Below are 20,282 nucleotides of genomic sequence, written 5' to 3'. Positions count from 1 at the left end.
GTCGGCTGCGAACCGAGCCTCGCGCCTGGTCCAGATCTCCTCCAGCAGCTGCATCCGCCTCTCCAAAGTAAGCATTGCATAGGTGGCTAGCAGCGGATGGATTGGAAGTGGCGAGCAGCGGAGGTGAGAAAGAGGAAGAAATTGGAGCGGGCTAGGGTTGGTCTGCTCTCATCCGACTTAAATAGCCCAACTTGATAGGCACCATGAATGTGTCCTTACCAACAAACGAAGGAGGCGCTCGGGCTGCTTTACGCTATTGACCGTGTGGGCCCTAGAGGTCAGTACTAAGTGGCGGGCGCGTTCGAGTGTCCCCCTATCCGTCTTATATGAGTCAGGTATGGGGTTGTCGGTTAGTCCAGGCGTTTGTATCGGATTTGCGAGGTTCGGTTGGGTGGCAATTTCGCGTCTGGGCACTGACTAGGCAGCCCACCCAGGCGTTTGGGGACAGCTTTGAGAGCTCCAGTGGTAAATCCTCTGACATACTTATTTCACACCTAGTAGACGTGATTTAGCAAACGTGATAACTATTTCTAAATCGATTGAGCCACAGTCACCCCCAAAAAACCACTCGTGCTAGCAAAACACGCTTTAAAAGCATCTCCAACAGCCGCGCTAAACTAGCGCCGCGCCGCAAATTAGGCCGTTTTAGCGCGCGCGCAACGCGGCGGGTCGCTCCAGCGGGCGCACAAAAACGGCGCGCGCGCTATAACGGGTTGGGCGCGCGGTTGAAAACACTTACCCGCGTGGCGTATTTCGGGCGTCAGCTACAGCGCGCGGCACACTCGAGCGCTCGCACCGCACTCTCTCCTCTCCTCGTCCTACGCCCCGCGCACGCCGGCGCCGGCGCCCTGCCACCCACCCATGGACGCGCACACCGGCGCCCCGCTCACCCCGCTGTACAGCCGCGACCCCCCCCCCCCCCCCCCCCCCCCCCCCCCCCCGCCGCCGCCGCCGCAGCCGCCGGAAACCCTAGCGCGGGAAGCGCTGGCCTCGGCGCCATGGGTGGCGGTGCCGTCGGCGCCATGGGTGGCGGTGGCGGTGGCCTCGGCGCCATGGGAGGCATGGGTGGCTTCGGAGCCATGGGAGGCATGGGTGCACATCCGGCCGCCATGGGAGGCATGGGTGCACCTCCGGCCGCCATGGGAGGCATGGGTGCACCTCCGGCCGCCATGGGAGGCATGGGTGGCTTTGGAGCACCCTCCGACGCTATGGCCGCCATGGGAGGCATGAGTTTTGCTTCTCTCATGGGAGGCATGGGTGCACCTCCGGCCGCCATGGGTGCAATGTCTTTCGATGTGCCTTCTCACACACATTCTTATGAAGATGCCGTTGAAGATCTTGCCAACACCGTCGGAGCTTCACATGATGCGGTGCGTGATGAGAAGATGGAGGAAGATTCATCTTCGGAGGCGGAAGAGTCGTCTTCGGAAGATGAGGACGAAGACGAAGACGAGGAAGATGAAGATTGATGTGTCTTTCATGTCTTGAACTTTAGTTTGCATTTGAACTTGGTTGGATGAACTTGTGGGCATGAACTTTTATTCATCAACTTGTTTGTGTCAAATTTCACATGTTTATTTTTGTTTAAAATATCATATATGCAAAATGCCCGGCGAGTCACGCGTGCTGTATTTTTGCGCTCTGCTGGAGCGGCGCGCGCGCGCTGCATTATAGCGCGGCTGCTGGAGCCAGCGCAGCGCGCGCGGTAAACAGATTTTTTGCGCGCGGCGCTTAGCGCGGCTGTTGGAGATGCTCTTAGCATACAAGCATTGCGGCCGTGCTCTGGATCACCGGTACTCTGCACTTGGGCATGCACGCATGCCTTGATTTGGTGTGGTTTCGTGCTCCCAATTGGGTGGCTTCCCGGCCTCCTCGCGCCTCCCGTTGCAGTGTATCAGCGAGTCAACCAAAAATAGACGAGGCAGCATCTCGAATTGGGGCACGGCGGCAGTGCCCTCTCTTTTGCCGCAACGGCTGCATCCGACTAGCTCCATCTCGAATTGGGGTTCCGCTTAATCTCCAGGTCTTGGATTTTTGTTGCAATTTCCTTTCTTTTTCGTTTGATCTTAGGCAGAGAACTCAATTCGCATAATCGCCATGCATGGCTCGGCAGGACGTGCTCATGGAGCCCCAGTCGCGCGGCTCGCCGGCCTCTCCGGGGAAGCCGTCGGCGCCGGAGCTGCCCGAGCCTTATGCGGAGATGCGGCCGTTGGACGTGGCGCCGGACGAGGACGCCGCGGTCAAGCCCGACCGGCGGACGTCATCGGCGTCTTCTTCTTCGTCGAGGGCGTCCTCGCCCGGGTGCGTTTTCCAGGTCGACGCGTCCGAGATGCGCACCCCGTTGGTCGTGGCGGCGGCGGACGGCGACGACGACCATGCCGACGCCGGTCCGGCCGCGCCGCCGAAGTTGCCCGACGACTGGGCGTCGTTTTCGGAGCGGTCGACCGGCGGAAGCACGGTGTCGGCGGCGCCGGAGGCGCAGACGATGGCCAAGCCGGCGGTCGAGGGCTTCAACCCGGACAGGATCCCGGCGTCCATCTTCCAGCCCAAGCCGGGGGCGCAGGCGGACTGGAGCATCGCGTCCAACGAGTCGCTCTTCAGCATCCACGGCGCCAGCCTGAGCATCTCCGACGACTTGTACGCCCCCAGCAGGTCCCACTTCGACTACTTCTACGACGAGGCCATGGCGGCCGGCGGCGGCGGGTACCCAGACGGCAAGCTGCCGCCGCTCGAGGAGGTGCCGGGCAGCGCGATGTCGGACGCGAGCGAGGGGAGAGCGATCCGGCGGCACGAGAATGGCTCCATCGGCAGCTCCAGCAACTTCTCCTTCGCCTTCCCAATGTACGTACGCCCCGCCGCACGCACGATTTTCTCTCTGCCATGACCGACCGTGCTTGATCGATACCTTTACATACGCAGACTGGCGGAGCCGTCGACGGGGACGAAGGAGAGCATGGGCGGCTACCAGCAGCTGCAGAAGGAGCACGAGCAGTCGCCGCCGACGCCCTCGAACCGCAGGTCGCAGTTCGAGGAGATGACGACGGAGGAGGAGCGGCGGCCGCAGAAGGCCGGGTGGTGCTGGTGCGGGGAGTGCTGCGGCTGCTGCTGGTTCGCCTGCTCCTGGCCCTCCTGCTGCTGCCAATGGCGGTGGCGGTGCTGCTCCTGCTCGTGCTCCTGTCCGACCTGCTGCCAGTGCAGCTGGTGCCTCTGAGAGGTGGCGAGAGCCACACTAGAAATGGCGGGAAGAGAACACAGAGCTGATCTTTCAAAAAAACCATAGGTGTTGTGAAGGAACAGTAGATGAGTAGGGAACCAGCGGGGTAAAAGGGATTCAGAGATGCAGTGTAGTACATTGTTGACAGGGGATGAAAAGTGCAGACATGTACTGTTTTGTTAGGACAAAGCAAAAGGATTTTCAGAAAGTATTTAGCAGGTCATATGCATCATACAAGCACATAATCTAGCAAGACAACCATATATAGTTCTTCATGTTGGAACATTTTTTCCACAGTGCTGCGGCGCATAGTAGGCACACATCCGGCCATCGGCAAATGTGCCATGACCAAACCAACAGCCTTCAGAAACTGTCGAAGACGGTGATGCGTCGACCAAAGTGTCGCAGGCACTGCTAGCTCTGCGATTCATGATAGCCTCGAATGAAGTATGGGTACAAGGGTTACTGCCAAGTACCCCATCGCCATATGATCTCCGGAAACCTTGGGAGTCCCCGAATGGATGATGGCCAGACTGATGCAGCAGCTTGACGAACAGCATCGCTGGTATCAGCATGGAAAAGAACAGCCACCTCGCACGACGGCGCGCTCACACTAAGCAACGGCACGAACGGACAAGCAGTGATGTCCGATGCCGGTAGATGGACCAGAAGTTTCTCCAAACGGCCTGCAGACGCATGATTCGTACAGAGGCATAGGAGGCTCATCAGTACACATGAAAACCTTGGTGACAGCTTCACTTCGGTGATTCTGGAGAACAATTGGACAAGGTAGTCTGGCTTCACCTCATGGTAAAGGTCTACGCAGTTCACAGAAACTGGTAGCTCAAGATCTAATGTCCTGATATCCCGATCACTTGCAAACAGCTGCAGGAGGGACTTCAGATCCGAGGACTCGATTCGAAGATTTTTCAAACTCGCTAGGCCGTCAACTTGGACAGTTGGACCGAGTTCATCAATGGTCAGCTTCAGAGTAGACACGGAAGGAGTGTCTAAAATGAGGATATCTGGTTGAACACACTTCAACTCGAGATGAACCAAGTTCGGCGCATGGATAGCTAAGGACCACGGAGCATTTGATACCTCCCAGCGGAAAGTCTTTACTTGAGAGAGGTGAATCTTGGGGTTTTCGAGACCCCCGACTCCGATAAGATTGAGAATCTGAAGGCAAGGGAAGCATTCATTCAGCTTGCTCAGGTCCTCGTCATCGAGTCTAATGAATTCAAGAGTCAGATGGGTCAGATTAGGCATTATCTCGAGCCCATCAACAGACAGCCATGCATTTTTCAGCCCCAGTTTGAGCAGATTATGACCTGCATACACAAAATTTAATCTCAGATCATTACAAGCAGGGTTTAATTAACTGGGTAAATATCTGGAACCAAATAGACCATCATAAACTCAGCGTGACAGATGCAGCCTTAACTACACAAATTATTTATATCTGAATATGGTGATAAACTGATAATAGCACTACTTGGTGAGATTCCACATTGCAGCGCTATCACCCAAAAATGTTTTCATCTATGACCCCAAAATGTTCTACTTGTGTATCTTCATTCAAAGATAATAAAATGGTTGGAAAGTTCTCTCTAATTAAAATTGTGTTTTTGCCGTTCTGCCAGGACGAGAGTAAGCCAAATCTTAAGCCACTGTAATCTACCGAAATATCGGTTTCAAGCTTTAGACAAAGCAAAATCAACATGATCCCCTAAAAAAATGTAAAATCTACAACTGACATCTAAGAGACCCAGAACTTCAAACCAATGAGCAATAGAGTTTTAACAAAAACCAAGCCCCCTAATGTAATTATTATTTCTAGAGCCCAAAATTGATAAATGAGCAAACGGGTAAGTTTCTAGAACAGCACAGGTTAAAAGACAACCTTTTTAGAGCATTACAGATTATAATTCAACGAAGAAACAGTAAGCTTTGTGAATAAGGAGCATAACTTCAGCTAAATAACTTGTTCCGACGTGACAAGCTAACTCTAGCAGGATAATACATTCCTTGAAATGAAACAACTTTTCAATGCAGAGAACATAAATACTGCCAGAGAGAGATTGACAGAAGTGCGAAATGACAGGGAGCGCCTCCGCCTTCCGCCAGCATGACTGTGGCCAGAAGTCAGCAAATCTCCACCTCCCGGAGGGCAGGTCCTGCGGCTGTTGTAGCCCACGCCCGCACGGAGTTTCCACTGGTAACATGCAGATCATCAGGCTCATCGAACTCCCCCTCCTCCACCCACGTCGCTTCATCGGGGCAACCCTGCCCTTCAGACGCAATGATCACAAGGGAGCGGAGGTGCGACCCGAGGCGTGACGCGAGGTTTCCAGCGAGTGTGTGGAAGGCGGTGCCCTCGACCCCTCCCCCACCCTTCCGAAGACCGGGTGCGCGGCCAGAGGCGTCAAGGCGGATGCGGGGGCACTGGTAAGCCGCAGCGAGGAGCTCGCGCGAGGCAAGGCGGCACGATGCGATGTCTCTGGTATGAGCGACGCGGCCGAGGATGTCGGCGAGGATTGATAGCGGGAGAAATTCGAACGGGTCGCCAGCCTCTGACATGTGGGCCATGGAGGTATCGGATAGGGTGGGATCAGATGAAGGTTTGCAAAGTGGGATTGCTGAACAGCTTCTTTTCTTTTTTCTTTTCCATTTCCCATCATTTCCGTTTCCCGTTTCATCATGTTTCCGTTTTGAGTTTCTATCAACGGTTCGTGTTACAAATGATCCACCAATGAGATTAGCATCAGTAGGTGTTGGAGCGGCAACATTCTCCGAGTGAGAAGGATCATCGCTGATAGTAGCACATATGCCTCTTGAAAAGTTGGGAGACTGATCTTCAATAGGATCAGGAGAGACACGTGCGATATCACCCGAGACTAGACCCTCGGTGCCAACATTCTCGTTCACTTGAGTGTCCTGAGCATCCTTTGAATTTAGAACAGGAGAGACATGTACATTATCATCCGACACTCTGGCTTGACTTTCTTTAGCATCCATTGAATTTAGAACAACCTCTGGAACCTGACCTTCAGATGCAACAGCAGGATTCTGCTGATCTCGGACCAGATCGACAGGAGCTTGATCAGGACGTGGAACTTGATATTCAGTTGTACCAACAGGATGTAGCTGGTCTCGAACTTGACGGGAAGAAGCATCCACATCAGTCTGGCAGTTGCGCACGAGCGATGAAATAGCGTCAGAAATGTCGGCTGCCATTAAGGATCCACCGTGCCCACATGGCCCTAAGGCAACCAGAGACGAGGTGGACCAAAGGCGGCGCCGGCGGGAGGTGGAGGGACCCTAAACTTCTTTTGGGAAGGAGGCGCGTATTCAATCCATTAACAATATGAATGTATGTAGGATGTAATGTCCTACCTCCGTCAGGGTTTATTGTGCCCCTTCGTATTTTGGGGTAAACTTTGATCATCTCTAAAACTAACACGATATAAATTATATGATACATAAAATATACTGTGGGATTTGTATTTGAAATAGCTTTTATAGTATAATTTTTATGGTATACCGTTTACATTTTACGGAGTATTAGTTAAAATTATGGTCAAATTTTAACCCAAACTGAAAGGAGGCATAATAAACCCGGACGGAGGTAGTTATATGTGTAAATTTCATGATGAAAAACCCTGAATTGCAAGTTGTGCACACTGAGAAACAAAACCGTGAACTTTGAGAATGAACAATGCATGTGCTAAAGTTCACATATTTGTTTTTGTTTTTTTGTAGCCCTCGTTTTAACTTATTTCATCATTAAAACTTAGTAACTTACACACATGTACATTACATATCTGGGTATATGTGTTTTCGGATTTTTTTGAAACAAAAAGTATGATTTTTTTAATTGTTTAACATTGGAGCCCAAGTTTCATTTAGCATTTACGTATTTACTCATCCCTCTCACATATTCTCACCAAATAGTTGGTCAAGTGAGGATGAAGGATTGCTTGATAAAAAAAAGAACAATTCTGCCCCACATTTGATTTGGTAGGGCTACATGGGACATGGACCAAATGTATCCTTGCATACATGGGTTACACTTGCCTACAAAACAATTCAGAAAAGAACCAGCATCAATCAAGCATCTTGAGCTATATTGCTTGATATCAACAGGTAACTAGTGACAATCAAGAATTTATTGCCTAACTGGCTTTCATGTTTTGATGAGTTGCCTGGGATCTTTTCCATGACCTATGTCGTGTGAACGATCGAAATCGAAAGAATCATTAAGTGGTGCACCAAATGATAAGCCACAACTAGTGCCTCCACCTCCGGCTGTGAGAAAACCGGCACACCAGAGCCTGCTATGGAATTTTGGAAGTAACAGGAATTTTGGAAGTAACGGTAGTAGCGTACCTTAACCTCGCACCAGCTTAGCAGCTGATTTAGGGTCAAAGTGCAAATATGTATGGTTTTGGTTAGGACAAAGCATGATACCGATCATTTTTGTTTCTGTTCCATAAGCTAGCACCCAGAAACTATATATATTTCCTTATCTTGGAACATCTGTACACAGTGGTGCCAAACAGGCCCAGTACATAAGCATATCCATGGTTTCTACTTCCTCCGTTTCAAATTACTCGTTGCAGAAATTGATGTATCTAGAACTAAAATACATCTAGATACATCTATACTTGCGACAAGTAATTCGGAACGGAGGGAGTAATTTCTACCATAACATACATATGCACACATTAGGCATTTTTAGGCCATCAACAAATGTGCCATGACCAAACTCAGTTTCAGACACTTCTAGTTCTGTGACTCTTGATCATCTTGAAACGAAGTATCTATACAGGATTACTGCCAAGTACCCCATTGCCAAGTGATGTCTGGAAAACGCAGCGGCCAAGAGGATGCAGCAGCTTGGCGAGTGGCATCACTGGAATCCGCATGGAAAAGAACAGTCACCTCGCACAACGGCGCGCAGTTGTTGATCAAGGGTATGAACGGGCAAGCAGTAAGGATGGATGGCGGCATATGAACCAGAAGTTTCCTCAGACAGCTTCGGCAGTCATAACTGGTCATGGAGAACACAATGCGCCTCATCAGTTCATATGAAAACCTCGGCGACAGCTTCACTTCGGTGGCTCTTGAAAACAGCTCAGGCTCCACCGCTTCATAAAGCTCACTGAGGCCTGCAGAAGCAGGTAGCTCAAGATCTAGTGTCCTGACATCTCGACTCTCTGAAAACAGCCTCAAGAGGGAATTTAGATCCGATGACTCTATCCGAAGGTTTTTCAGATTCACAAGGCCATCGACTTGGACGGTAGGGCCAAGTTTATCTATGGTGAGTTTGAGAGTGGACACGGATGGAGTATCTAGAATGAGGATTCCTGGTCGAACACACTTCAACTCAAGATAAACCAAGTTAGGGGCATGGATAGCTAAAGACCGTGGAACATCTGATACCTCCCAGTGGCAATTCTTCAGCTGAGGAAGGTGAATCTTGGGGTCCTTGAGCCCCCCAACTCCAATAAGATTGAGAGTATGAAGGCAAGGGAAGCACTCATTCAATGTGCTGAGGTTCTCGTCATCTAATCTAATGGACTCAAGTGCCAGATGAGTCAGATTTGGCATTATCCTGAGCCCATCAACAGATAGCCATGCCTTTCTCAGCCTCAGTGTTGAAAGATTATGACCTGCGTAGCCAAAATTTAGTCTGAGATGCATGCAGTGTCAAGCTAAACAGTTAAATATGTAGAATGAAACAGATTATAAGACTGTGCGTATGGCGGGTGTCGTCTTGAATGTGCGAATCGCATATATATCTGATTACATCATGATTTACTAGATACTGAAACAAGCAACATTTGCTTAGTTAGTGGAATTCCCATACAGCTACGACGAACCAAACAAGTTCTACTTTCTGGTTAAAACTGGGAATGGATGTGAATAAGCTAAATTCCTGCCAATGTTATCTACTACTCCAGTGTCACATCAGTGTCACATCAAAATCAAGCAATGTCCTTGACTGAAACTAACAGCCTACAAGACTCAAATCAATGATCAACAGTCTTAACATAAACTGCTCGCCTCATATTGCACAAGAGAGGTGATTCCACCAAATCTCCTTATTTCTAGGACGACGATAACTGCCACACGTGTGGCATCTAGGGGGTATGTGCCGCACGCCCCGTGTGGCATCGACACATGCCCGCCCGCACGAGCACGTCCGCGCGCACCCCACCACAGCCCGCACGTTCGGTGTGCGGCGCAATCGCCCACACTAGCACGTCCGGGCGAGCGACCTCATGGCCCGCACGACCCGTCTCGGCCCTCGCCCCTCCCCGCCTGCGAGCCACACGCCCCGCGTGGCAGTAACCACGCGTCCCGCCGCGATTGCCATGGTCCGAACCCTCTTCCATGTTCGTTTAACTGTAGTTGCCATGTTGCTGAACTGCAGTTGCCATGTCTGACAACTACAGTTGCCATGGTTGCTCAACTGCAGTTGCCATCTCAGGTCAAGTGTCGGATGCCATTTTTGGGCAACTGTAGCTGTTGCCATGTATGGTCTGGTCTACTACAGTTGCCATGATTTGAAAACTTTAGGATTTGCCACCTACTAACACTAGACAGTTGCCATGTAGCACTACAAAAACATGGCAAAAAACATGTTCGGGTAAAAGAGAGAGTTGCCATCTGCTTACAAGCACACTAGGGCAGTTGCCATGTACCCTGCAAAAACACATGGCAACTGATAGCTTTTGGTGTGTGGGAGAGGAGACGGGCATGTGGGCGACGGTGGTATCTTTAGGAGTTGCCACCTACTAACACTAGACAGTTGCCATGTAGCGCTACAAAACAGACGTGTCAACAATAACATGTTCGGGGTAAAGAGAGTTGCCATCTGCTTATAATCACAAATAGGGCAGTTGCCACGCACTAGCACTGGACAGTTGCCATTTAGCGCTACAAAAACAGACGTGGCAACAATAACATGTTCGGGGTAAAGAGAGTTGCCATCTGTTTACAATCACAAATAGGGCAGTTGCCATGTACCCTGCAGAAAACATGGCAAATGACAACTTGGTGTGGGAGAGTGGGAAAAAGGGCAGTCATGGGAGATGGGGAACAGAAGTCGTGCGCGGCGTGCGGGCGCGACAGCAATTCCACCGCACGCCCCGAGTCGCAACCGGTCTCGTCCGAGGGAGAAACAGCGTGCGGGCGAACTACCTACACACCACACACCGGGCTTGTCCTACGTGGCACACCAAATCCATCTTTTGGTGTCAGGATTCGTGCAAAAAACAACCAACGACGATCCAGGCGTGTGGGCGAGTTGGAGACGTTCCACACGTGTGGGCGTTAGTGTTTCCGTATTTCTAAACCATTTGGTTAGTTTTTCGGCTCCGTGATTATATGCACTATACAAGACTAAAATTCTCCTGTTCCCAGTGCCCGCATTATTTCTACACAACACAAATAGCTACACAATTGAGCCAGAAACAGAGTTTACTAATCAAGCAAATCAATTCTTCAACATGTTCTCACTTCTCACTCAACTTTCTGATCTCTAAGAAACCAGTTTTTAGAGCAACTCGGCGTATCATACAACATATAAACAGGTTAACTTAGCTCAAATTTGGATTTGCAACTGAAATGTACTTCTAATTTTGAGATAAGATGGAGAGACTGACATAAACGGGAGATGACGGGGAGCGCCTCCGCCTTCCGCCAGCACGACTGCGGCCAGAAGTCGGCGATGTCCACCTCGCGGAGGACGGGGCCAGCGGCAGTGGCCGCCCACGCCGCCACGGACTCGCCGCTGGTGAGGTGCAGGTCGTTGGCCTCGTCGAACTCCGCGTGCTTCGCCCAAATCGCTTGATCGGAGCAGCCATGCCCTTGGGACGCGTCGAGCGCGAGGGAGCGAAGGTGCGTCCCGAGGAGCGAGGCGACGTTCGCGGCGGCCAAGCGGAAGGCGGTCGCGCCGTCCCCGCCCCCGCGCCCGCGGAGGCGGCGCGCGCGGGCGGCCGCGCTGAGGCGGACGCGGGGGCAGTGGTAGGAGGCGGCGAGCAGCGCGCGCGAGGCGAGGCGGGAAGCCGCGATGTCCCCGGCGTCCGCGACGCGGCCGAGGACATCGGCGAGGATCGCCGAGGGGAGGGAGTCGAGGGGATCGACGACGTCCGACATGTGGATGCCGAGAGCCAGAGACTGGTGTGGTGAGTGAATGCTTAAAGATTTTTATTTTTCATCACTCTGATAAGCAGAAGCGTCAAAGCAGCTCCACTTGTTTTAAAATACTTTAAGAGTTTCTAAAAAATCTCGAGATACTCTAAATGTTTCAAAAATATCTGCAACTAGTTCCAGTGTATTCTACTCCCTTTATTTGCAAATATAAGATGTCTTGAGTATTTCAACATGGACTACATATGAAGTAAAATGGGTGACTAAACACACTAAAATGTGTTTATATACATCTGATTCACAAAAAAAAATTAGAACATCTTATATTTATGAACATTGGAGGTTGGCTCCTGTTGTCATCTTTCTTCTTCCTTAGAATTTTTATATTTACGTTTTTTTGGTCTAATTGTTCTCGTGTGCTTTTAATTCCTATGGACCCATTCCAAGCTCGGATACTTCCTCACCCCCAAGGTCCTGGTTAAGGATGGTTTAAGGGGTGTTGTGTTTGGCCTTTCCAGCATGCAGGTCGTGGGTAGGTGCCGAGCATGAACAAGCCGGTAAGAGGAAGCGCGTGGCCGACCAATATGAACAAGTCATACAAGGACCAGAAAACCTTCGAGGTCATTATAAAACGTGATGTTCATAAGTTGCTTAGCTTCATATAGAAGACTGGTAGTTCTACGCCGCTAAGATCATGCCATTGTCCAGAGAAAAGACCGAGCCATGGTCCAGAGAAAAGACCATGGCATGGCTTACAAAGCTCAGCTGCCAACCAGCATCACCAAGCAACCGACATACATGCTTAATTATTCGTTGGCCCACCACGCGCTACCAATCTTAAAATACTTGTGTTGAAAACTTTAAACAACGCAAACAACCGTGCATATATTCTACATTATATTTTCTTGACAACCGCACACCCTGGGAATGAGCAATGCAAGCATCCGCTCGAAGCAATCCTCTCATCTCAATCAACAAACGACCAGCATTTCTCATTATGTATTGAATGGAGCCAGACTTGATTGATCTATCCTCCTTAGGACCGACTAGTGCATTAGGTACAACCGCGGGGGGGGGGGGGGGGGGGGGGGGGGGGGGGGGGGGGGGGGGGGGGGGGGGGTTCACTTTTTCGCCAGGCCGGCTGACAAATACTGCAAGTACCTGTCATTATTCCATCCCTTGGGGGTTCGCTTGCCAAAAGGCCATTATGGCTTTCCGCGTTGGGAATCTACACAAGGTTTAACTATCCGCCCTTCTTGTCACATCTTCTGCTAATCAGGGATGAAAGTTTGACTATGGTGCCTACAAATCGTCTTCATGACCACACATTGTCTTAAGAATCACATACCCGTACACATGGTTGTACCCAGACGTGTGTGAGAACGAAGCAACAAATGGCTATTCTACATTGGTAACTGGTGGAAGGTTTAGCCACCTGCCTTTCTTGTTCCATTTTTCGGTACACGGCCAACGATGAAACGATGCCAGTGATATTTTCAACAAAAACATGTAGCATAATGTTTTTCTTAAAACGAGACCACAATTATGGTGGTGTTTGACAATTTACTCCAAGAAAAATATAGTCTGCTTTATAGAAACATTGAAAAGCATGGTCATCAATGCAAAAACTCGCTCCTTAGAACTTCTTAGTACATGTCCAATATCAACATAATTCACAACTGCACTACTGGACTACATGCAGATCAGAAGATGTAATAACCATAAACAAACCACATACTTCTCCCCGCTATCGAAGCCAATACTGTCACCCACTCGAGATCAGATTATTCGTCATCACTAAGATAAATAAAGGAGAACTCCATATCAGCATGACCACTGGCATACCCCATTAGATAAATAGGGTGCTTCAGTGCATGCATTCCTTGATTTTTGCATGCGTTGCAGTGACCTAAACAAAGATCAAAACCGTAATTTTGTAGCAAGCAAACTAAACAAGATTCATATTTAATAAGACGAAAGAGAAGACAGTAAGGGCACATACCATCATCATATGAACTTAGTTCGTAGCAGGAATAATATTTTCTTCCGTAGATCTCTTTCACTTCAACAAAAAAGGGCGTGGATGACCAATCACCGTCTGACTTCTTCATCTTAACGGTGAAGTTGAAGTGATGGAAGGTATGGCCATCGCTATCCATGCTGAAGCACTGATGTTGAAGCTCATCTAGGCCATAATCCACCATGTCCTGAAAAAGCACCTTATAAACAAACTTGCTTTCAGATAAAAGAACAAAATAGCAGGAAACCACACGTACTTCGAATTGGCTCTTTCCTTCCTTGTACTTCTCAAAAGCCAGCATGACTTCCTCACCCATCCACTTTTTACCATTCTTAATGATTTCTTCGGTAGACACTTCACCCCTGCAATAATACATTAAAATTGTTGCATGCTTCAAAATTTTATATGAAAATCATATCAGAACATACTGCGCTATATTCTCTCTTGGAGAGGCAAAGGACTCAGGGACTTCAGGAGATACAAATGCCCCTTCTGATGCCAAAAATGCTTGAGCATCCAGTTTATGCTGGGCCGGGTTGCTAAAGCCATGTTTAGCTGCAATCATAGCCTCCACCATACAGGTGTATGTATGTTCTTCCAAGTTCTTATGTATATCACGACATGTTTGTGCCCTGAATCAGAAAAAACCCAAAGGATGAACAAATTGCAGAATAATACCACACACATGAGTCTAAGAAACAATATACAGCAAACGTTTTGTCATGCATATTGAAAATTTGTTAAATAGCATTGAACTCCATATACATATACACTGTTCTCTAAAGTGCAAGTGCAACGAGTAAAATTCTAATTAATTATGCCATTAAATGATCAATATATTGATCATGAGTCCTGATGACTTACACGCACTTAGGGTTGTCTAGTAACCAGGTTGTCTAGTACTCCCTCCATTTCAAAATACTCTACTCATCTAGGTTTGTGCTAAGTCAAACTTATGTAAGTTTGACCAACTTTATAGAAAAGATTGCTAATGTCAACAACATCAAGTATATATAATATGGAAACATATGCTATGATGAATCTAATGAAGCTAATTTGGCGTTGTATATCTTGGTATATTTTCTGTAAAACTTTGTCAAACTTAAAGATAAGACTTAGAACAAACCTAAAACTTCCAAGTATTTAAAAACAGAGGGAGTAACAATTACCGGTTATACATCCAACACATGATTAATAACCAACAACTGGTCTAGTAACAGTTACCGGGTTATATATCCAATACACAATTACCAACAAAATATCAAGTTATCCGGAATATGTAGTGATAGTTACTAGAATATGTAGTACTCCCTCCGTTCCGTGATAGTTACTAAGTTTTACTAGAATATGTAGTTACTAGAATTGTGGAACGGGAGGAGTAATAGTTACTGAGTTTCACAAACAAAATTGTATAAACATTTTTGTAACTTAACAAGAACTAACGGACACCCCTAGGAATCTAGCATTGTTTGTATCTTAGGAATGGACATAACAAGTTATCCGGGTGAGAGAAACTAGGTTGTCAAATTCTCTCTCCCAGACCAACTTACACTTTGAGAGAACCATCACATGCCATCATTTTAGGAAGGGGAAGGACATAGCCAATAACAACGATATAGATTTTCATAATCAAGCAAGACTGCCTTGGTTGTCAAAAATAAAATCTCAATCTCACACCTCCCAATCCTCCATCAAAATAAATGGAAGCTCCAAGATGTGCAGGAAGCAGGTGCCAGGGTCGGTGACACAGGAACCTCCAGACATCCATGAGCCATAGCGCTTGGTTGTGACTGAGTTGATATGGTAGGAACGGAAGAGACAAAGTAGAGCATGGAGGGTGGTGGTCTAGTGGAGGATGGCGACGGGGAGAGATTGGGTGAGTGAGGAGAATGTGTAGGTGGCTCTGTCTTTGGGGTGATTCCACGATCTCAGCCTCTCAGGTGTGATTCCCCGATCTATGTTTGAAACTTTGAATCAAGCAAGAAAGAATAAATATATTGCCGCACATATTCTCTAAGCTAGTATATGTCTGTACAGCCTCCTGCGGCCATGGTGTCTGGCTATCTTCAATGCAGTGGTTATCTCGTCATGCATCTAGGTTTATACGCCACACTACACTAATGACATGTTGTTTTGTTGTTGTTTCCTTACTTGATCCATGTATATATAAATAAGTAAAATTGTGGTACTTTGAGGCGTCTTGCTACAGAAATGCATTTAAGACTTACAAAGTACAAAACAAATATAATATGAGACGAACAAAAGCAAAATCATCATACATACCAAGGCTCTGATACATCTTTGAGCATCTCCTCAAAAATTTCTGAGCGAGTCTCACTGTCGTCGGCAGCATAATAATCACACCATTCCTTGGACCTAGAGCAAAAAAATGTCCACACAACCAATGGTTATTCCAAAGCTATCATTACTTGACATAAATAATCTTCTTCGGCAATTTTTTGTGAAGTTGATGATGAATTAAGCATATTTGAATGATATTAAAACTCATGAAAGAATGTTATAGGTCCATTTTTATTGCTTCGAGGCTTCTAAACAGTAAATGGTACTCCCTCTGTCCCAAAATGCAAACGTTTTACATTTTGGGATGGAGGGAGTAACAAACAACACGATAAAGCTAGAAGTAATAAAAATCAATCAATAATTGACTGACGGTTCGAGCTGTGCAAAAAAGAGGGCAACGCAATACCTTTGAGTTGGGTTACATGTAGGAAGTGACTGACCGAGTGTCGGTGCTTTGAACTCCCTGTTGCGCACCTCACTAGCATCCTCCTTAACCCTAAGCAAACTGATAATCAAACCAATATGCTCATTAGCTAGTGACTATTATGATGGAGGTATTGCAATAATAACCACGCATTCTCGTTTTTCATTTTAAGGAGCTCTGTAGAGACCAATGTAGGCAACGTGGAAAAATGATATGTTGTATTTATTAGAGGCACACTTATGGTGGAGCCTTAACTGTAGGACCCTCAATGTCGCTCACCTTGCCAGCATTCTTCTCAACCCTGACCAAAACATGTTGGTTGGTGATTATAGAAGTGTGGGAATAATTATACTAGCATCTATAAACTAAAGTAGCATTCCATGCAATATTATTTCTTCAATGAGAACTGCAGTACAAATAATAGCCAAAACAGATATTTTACATAAATAATCTTCCGTAACAAGTTTTATCAACTTGAGGAATCAAACGTATTTGAATTATATGCAGAATGTATGCAGGTCATAATAAGCACCTCTCATTTCAACTAACCAGATCCCAATTAATAATAAGTTAATAACTAAACAACAATGTCGTACCTATGAGTTAATTCATGTAGATCTGTAACTATAGATCCCTCACCGCCACTCACCTTGCTAGCATTCTTCTCAACCCGGATTAAAACATGTTTTGGTCAGTGACTACGGAAGTAAGGGAAAGAATTGCCAGCTTCTTTAAAAGAAACTAGCAATAGAAAACTATTTATTCTATGAGAGTACAGATGATAGCTAAAACAGGTCCTTTATCAAATGCTCATGTAAAAAAGGCACACAAAGAATATCATAAATAACTAAGAAAATTTACAGTAGCTCATTCGGTGATGGTTCTTGTTCTCGTCTGCCACGGGACCGCCTGAGGCGGCCTGAATATAGAACACTTTGCTGAACATGGGTTACATTTCCAGCTTGCCTGCAAGTATTGAATGGGTGAATTCATCTCTCTAAAGAAAGAAAAATACCTTGGTTACCCTAAAGGAACAGCAGCAACCCTCTTGGCTACTCATGTGCGGGTGGTGTTACGAGTTACAACCTAGATCATTATATTGTGCTTTATGGGTTTATAAATTTAATTTGCTAAATGTAATAGCAGTTGATGCAAATCCCCCCGAAATATTATCTATAAATTAAATGTCAATTCATAACGCCTACACATTGTGGTGCCACAGGCTCACGGCACACTAATTACATATTGATCGGTTGCCAATTTCTCCATTATTCCATTCATGTATCACACTTGATTAATATATATGTGGCGTATGCTACATTTGCAAATTTATAACTTGTAAGTGGTAACAATAAACAAGATAAACCTGGAGATTTAAAAAAGAAAAACAAATCGATATATTAAGCCATGGTTCTAAGGAGCTCCACGCATGTTAATGTAGATGTAGACAATTTGGAAAACTTATGCGTGTGTTAGCAATAAAAATTACTCAAGAGTTCCAAGATAGATTTTTCTAAACCTTGGAAGCGCATCAAGCTTTATAGATTACACTTGCACAGAAATCCATGGGAGCAAGCACCCATCATTAAATTAAGAGAAGTACCAACATAAATTAGTCATACCTATGAGTTGACTCAGGTGTAGGGCGTGATTGATCAAGTTTCAGGGCTTCAAACTCCCTGCTTCTTACCTCATCCGCATGCTCCTCAACCCTAAACAAAACAAGGACGGCAATATGCTCACTCATCACTGATTAGAAATGATGTGAGGTGCTGCAATAGCTAACAATGACCATGGCATTCTAGTTTGTCTACAAGGACAGAAGGCTAGTGTAAATATTAAATAGCTAATATGTTACCGACTAGTAATAGACACATTTGTGATAACCATAATGGAAACAGACAAAACAACATCTAGAGTCACACTTACGGTAGCTTATCTGAAGTAGGTATCCTGGATCGCCTGGGGCGATCTGAATAGAGAAGGCTCTGACGAATTCGTCCTCTCGCCGTTGCGGGTGACCTGCAAAGTTTGAAAGATCTGAAGTTAGGTTTGCTAAGATCTTATTGATGTATAGTTGGTAGGCTATCACCACCCCATAATTATAGGAACTGCGATTGGTATGTATTTTTAACCCACTGATGTAAAACATATATGAGAAAGAGACAGGGCCGTACCTCAGAAATCCAGGCCCCGGTGCGTAATCACATTTTAGGCCCCATTTACAGGCCAAAAGAAAATCTTTATTACTTTGAACTATTAGAGGGTGTTTGTTTTCAGGGACTTATTGGTCTAGGGACTTAAATAAGTCCCTATAAGTCCCATCTAAACCAAACAGGAGGGACTTATAGGGACTTAAAGTGAGTATTTGGGACTTATGGAATAAGACTCTCAAGGAGGGACTTATAGGAACTTATAATTGTAATATGGCCTTATAGAGACTTATAAGTCTCGGGAACCAAACATGCAGGGACTTTTTAGGGACTTGGGACTTATAAGTTGGGACTAAAAAAAGTCCTAGGACTTATGAACCAAACATGGCCTTAATCTACATGTCTAAAAGATGTCTCAGAAAATTATAATGCCAGCCGGATGAATAAATTCATGAAAGAGCAGCAAATTAACTTAAGAAAAGGGGTGTACAAAACAAAAAGGGACAAATACTCCGATTGCTCTGCACCTCAACCAAGAGAAAGAAAAGAAAGTCTGGTTGATCTGCTCTGAGGGATGAGACTTTGAAAGAGAGAACGCGGAATCAATACAAATCCACCCAATTTATAAGTACTCCTATGAGGTAGTAGCACCGTATAGCCAAACGAAGCAGCAGTTCATAGCCATCAATGGCTCTGTTTCCAAAAAATTATGAATCCACTGGAGAAGAATCGAGGGACGAGCCGAGGAGACGAAGGGTTGCAACGCATGCAGACTGCTTTGACTCCCGTGAAGGTGAGGCTGTGACATGACTGGGCCGTGGGCAAGTGTGGCCATGACTTGCTTAGTCTCTTATTAATACACCTGATGAGTAGTGATAACGTAGCAGTACTTTAAAAAATTGGGGCCCCAAGATTTGGGGGGCCCTGTGCAGCTGCTCCGGTTGCACCTGCCCACATACGGGCCTGGAAAGAGACCACCAAAACTTTTTCTTTAACCCCCCCCCCCCCCCCCCCCCCCCCACACACACACATGTGCAACCTAACTTTTTTTCTTTAATCCTCCGCACACATGTGCAACCTAACTAATCAAAAGAAAATCATCTCTAAGCTGGTGTTGTGTTGCCCTTATGATCAAAAGATACTTTTTTTAGCTGCTCGTAAAAGGGGCAAGGGGCTCACACAACAGTAATGAACGAATAGAGTCATCTATGAACCATTTTTTCCCGCTGAAACAAGACCCGGTGTTGCATTGTTGCAACTACAACATGACCCCTTATTGCAAAAGCATTTCCGGCTCACGGCCGTGTCATCGCATTGCAACAGGACCCTTGTTGCAAAAGGATGTCCGCCTCGCAGTCATGCTTGCAACAAGACCCTTGTTACAAACCTTCATTGCAACAGGATCCTTGTTGCAAAAGGAACAGAAGAGCTCGCAGAGCTCTCAACATTGGTGGTGGGTGGAGAGCTCGCAACATCGATGAAGGGCGTCGAGAGGAGGACAAGCTTGAAGAGCTTGGGGGTACCGAAGCCCGACTCTTGTACGACCCCGTCCCGGCTCCGCTCAGTGGAGGAGAGATTGGGGGGACAAGCTTGCAGCAAAAGTATTGTTATAGAACTCTTTGCAAGAGAGATTGTTGCAGAAACATTTGTAACATTGGTTGTGTTGCAGAAATTTTTCCAGAACATCCGTAGTTTTATTTTTGCGACAAAAGGTCATGTTGCAGAAAATTTATGCAAACAACGAGAGTGTTGCATGAAATGTTACTTAGCCGCATCCGTGGTTGCATGCAGCTGAGTGCTCAAGGAGGCGATAGCCATGGACGCCCCTATCCCTTGGGGATGGCGGTGACGTGAAGATGGACGACGACGTAGCACGCCACAAATATAAAGTGGCCTTGTATTCAAAGACGAATGAAATACTCCCTCCGTTCCATAATGTAAGACGTTTGTTGACTCTAGTGTAGTGTCAAAAAACATCCTACATTATAGGACTGAGGGAGTACTTTTTTA

The 20,282-nt window shown here is 46.7% G+C and overlaps 2 protein-coding genes and 1 pseudogene across 2 annotated transcripts; 1 reads left to right on the top strand and 2 right to left on the bottom strand.

Annotated features, from left to right (window-relative positions):
- The first annotated feature begins 2,101 nt into the window (after window positions 1-2,101).
- Window positions 2,102-3,211, top strand: LOC125546666. The gene is made up of 2 exons (XM_048710839.1): window positions 2,102-2,841; window positions 2,920-3,211. The coding sequence occupies exons 1-2, from the start codon at window positions 2,102-2,104 to the stop codon at window positions 3,209-3,211; spliced, it is 1,032 nt and encodes a 343-aa protein (XP_048566796.1).
- Window positions 3,212-3,388: 177 nt separating this feature from the next.
- LOC125547981 lies at window positions 3,389-6,451 on the bottom strand (annotated as a pseudogene).
- A 1,256-nt stretch (window positions 6,452-7,707) lies between these two features.
- LOC125542900 (F-box/LRR-repeat protein At4g29420-like) lies at window positions 7,708-11,425 on the bottom strand. Its single transcript, XM_048706126.1, has 2 exons — window positions 10,888-11,425; window positions 7,708-8,889 (listed from the first exon to the last, which is right to left on the bottom strand). The coding sequence occupies exons 1-2, from the start codon at window positions 11,378-11,380 to the stop codon at window positions 8,048-8,050; spliced, it is 1,335 nt and encodes a 444-aa protein (XP_048562083.1). The 5' UTR covers window positions 11,381-11,425; the 3' UTR covers window positions 7,708-8,047.
- Between the last annotated feature and the right edge of the window lie 8,857 nt (window positions 11,426-20,282).

This window comes from Triticum urartu, chromosome 3, assembly GCF_003073215.2.
Source record: "Triticum urartu cultivar G1812 chromosome 3, Tu2.1, whole genome shotgun sequence".
Lineage (NCBI taxonomy): Eukaryota > Viridiplantae > Streptophyta > Magnoliopsida > Poales > Poaceae > Triticum > Triticum urartu.
The sequence above is the reverse complement of the archived record's forward strand: the minus strand, read 5'-3'. Positions and strand labels throughout refer to the sequence as shown.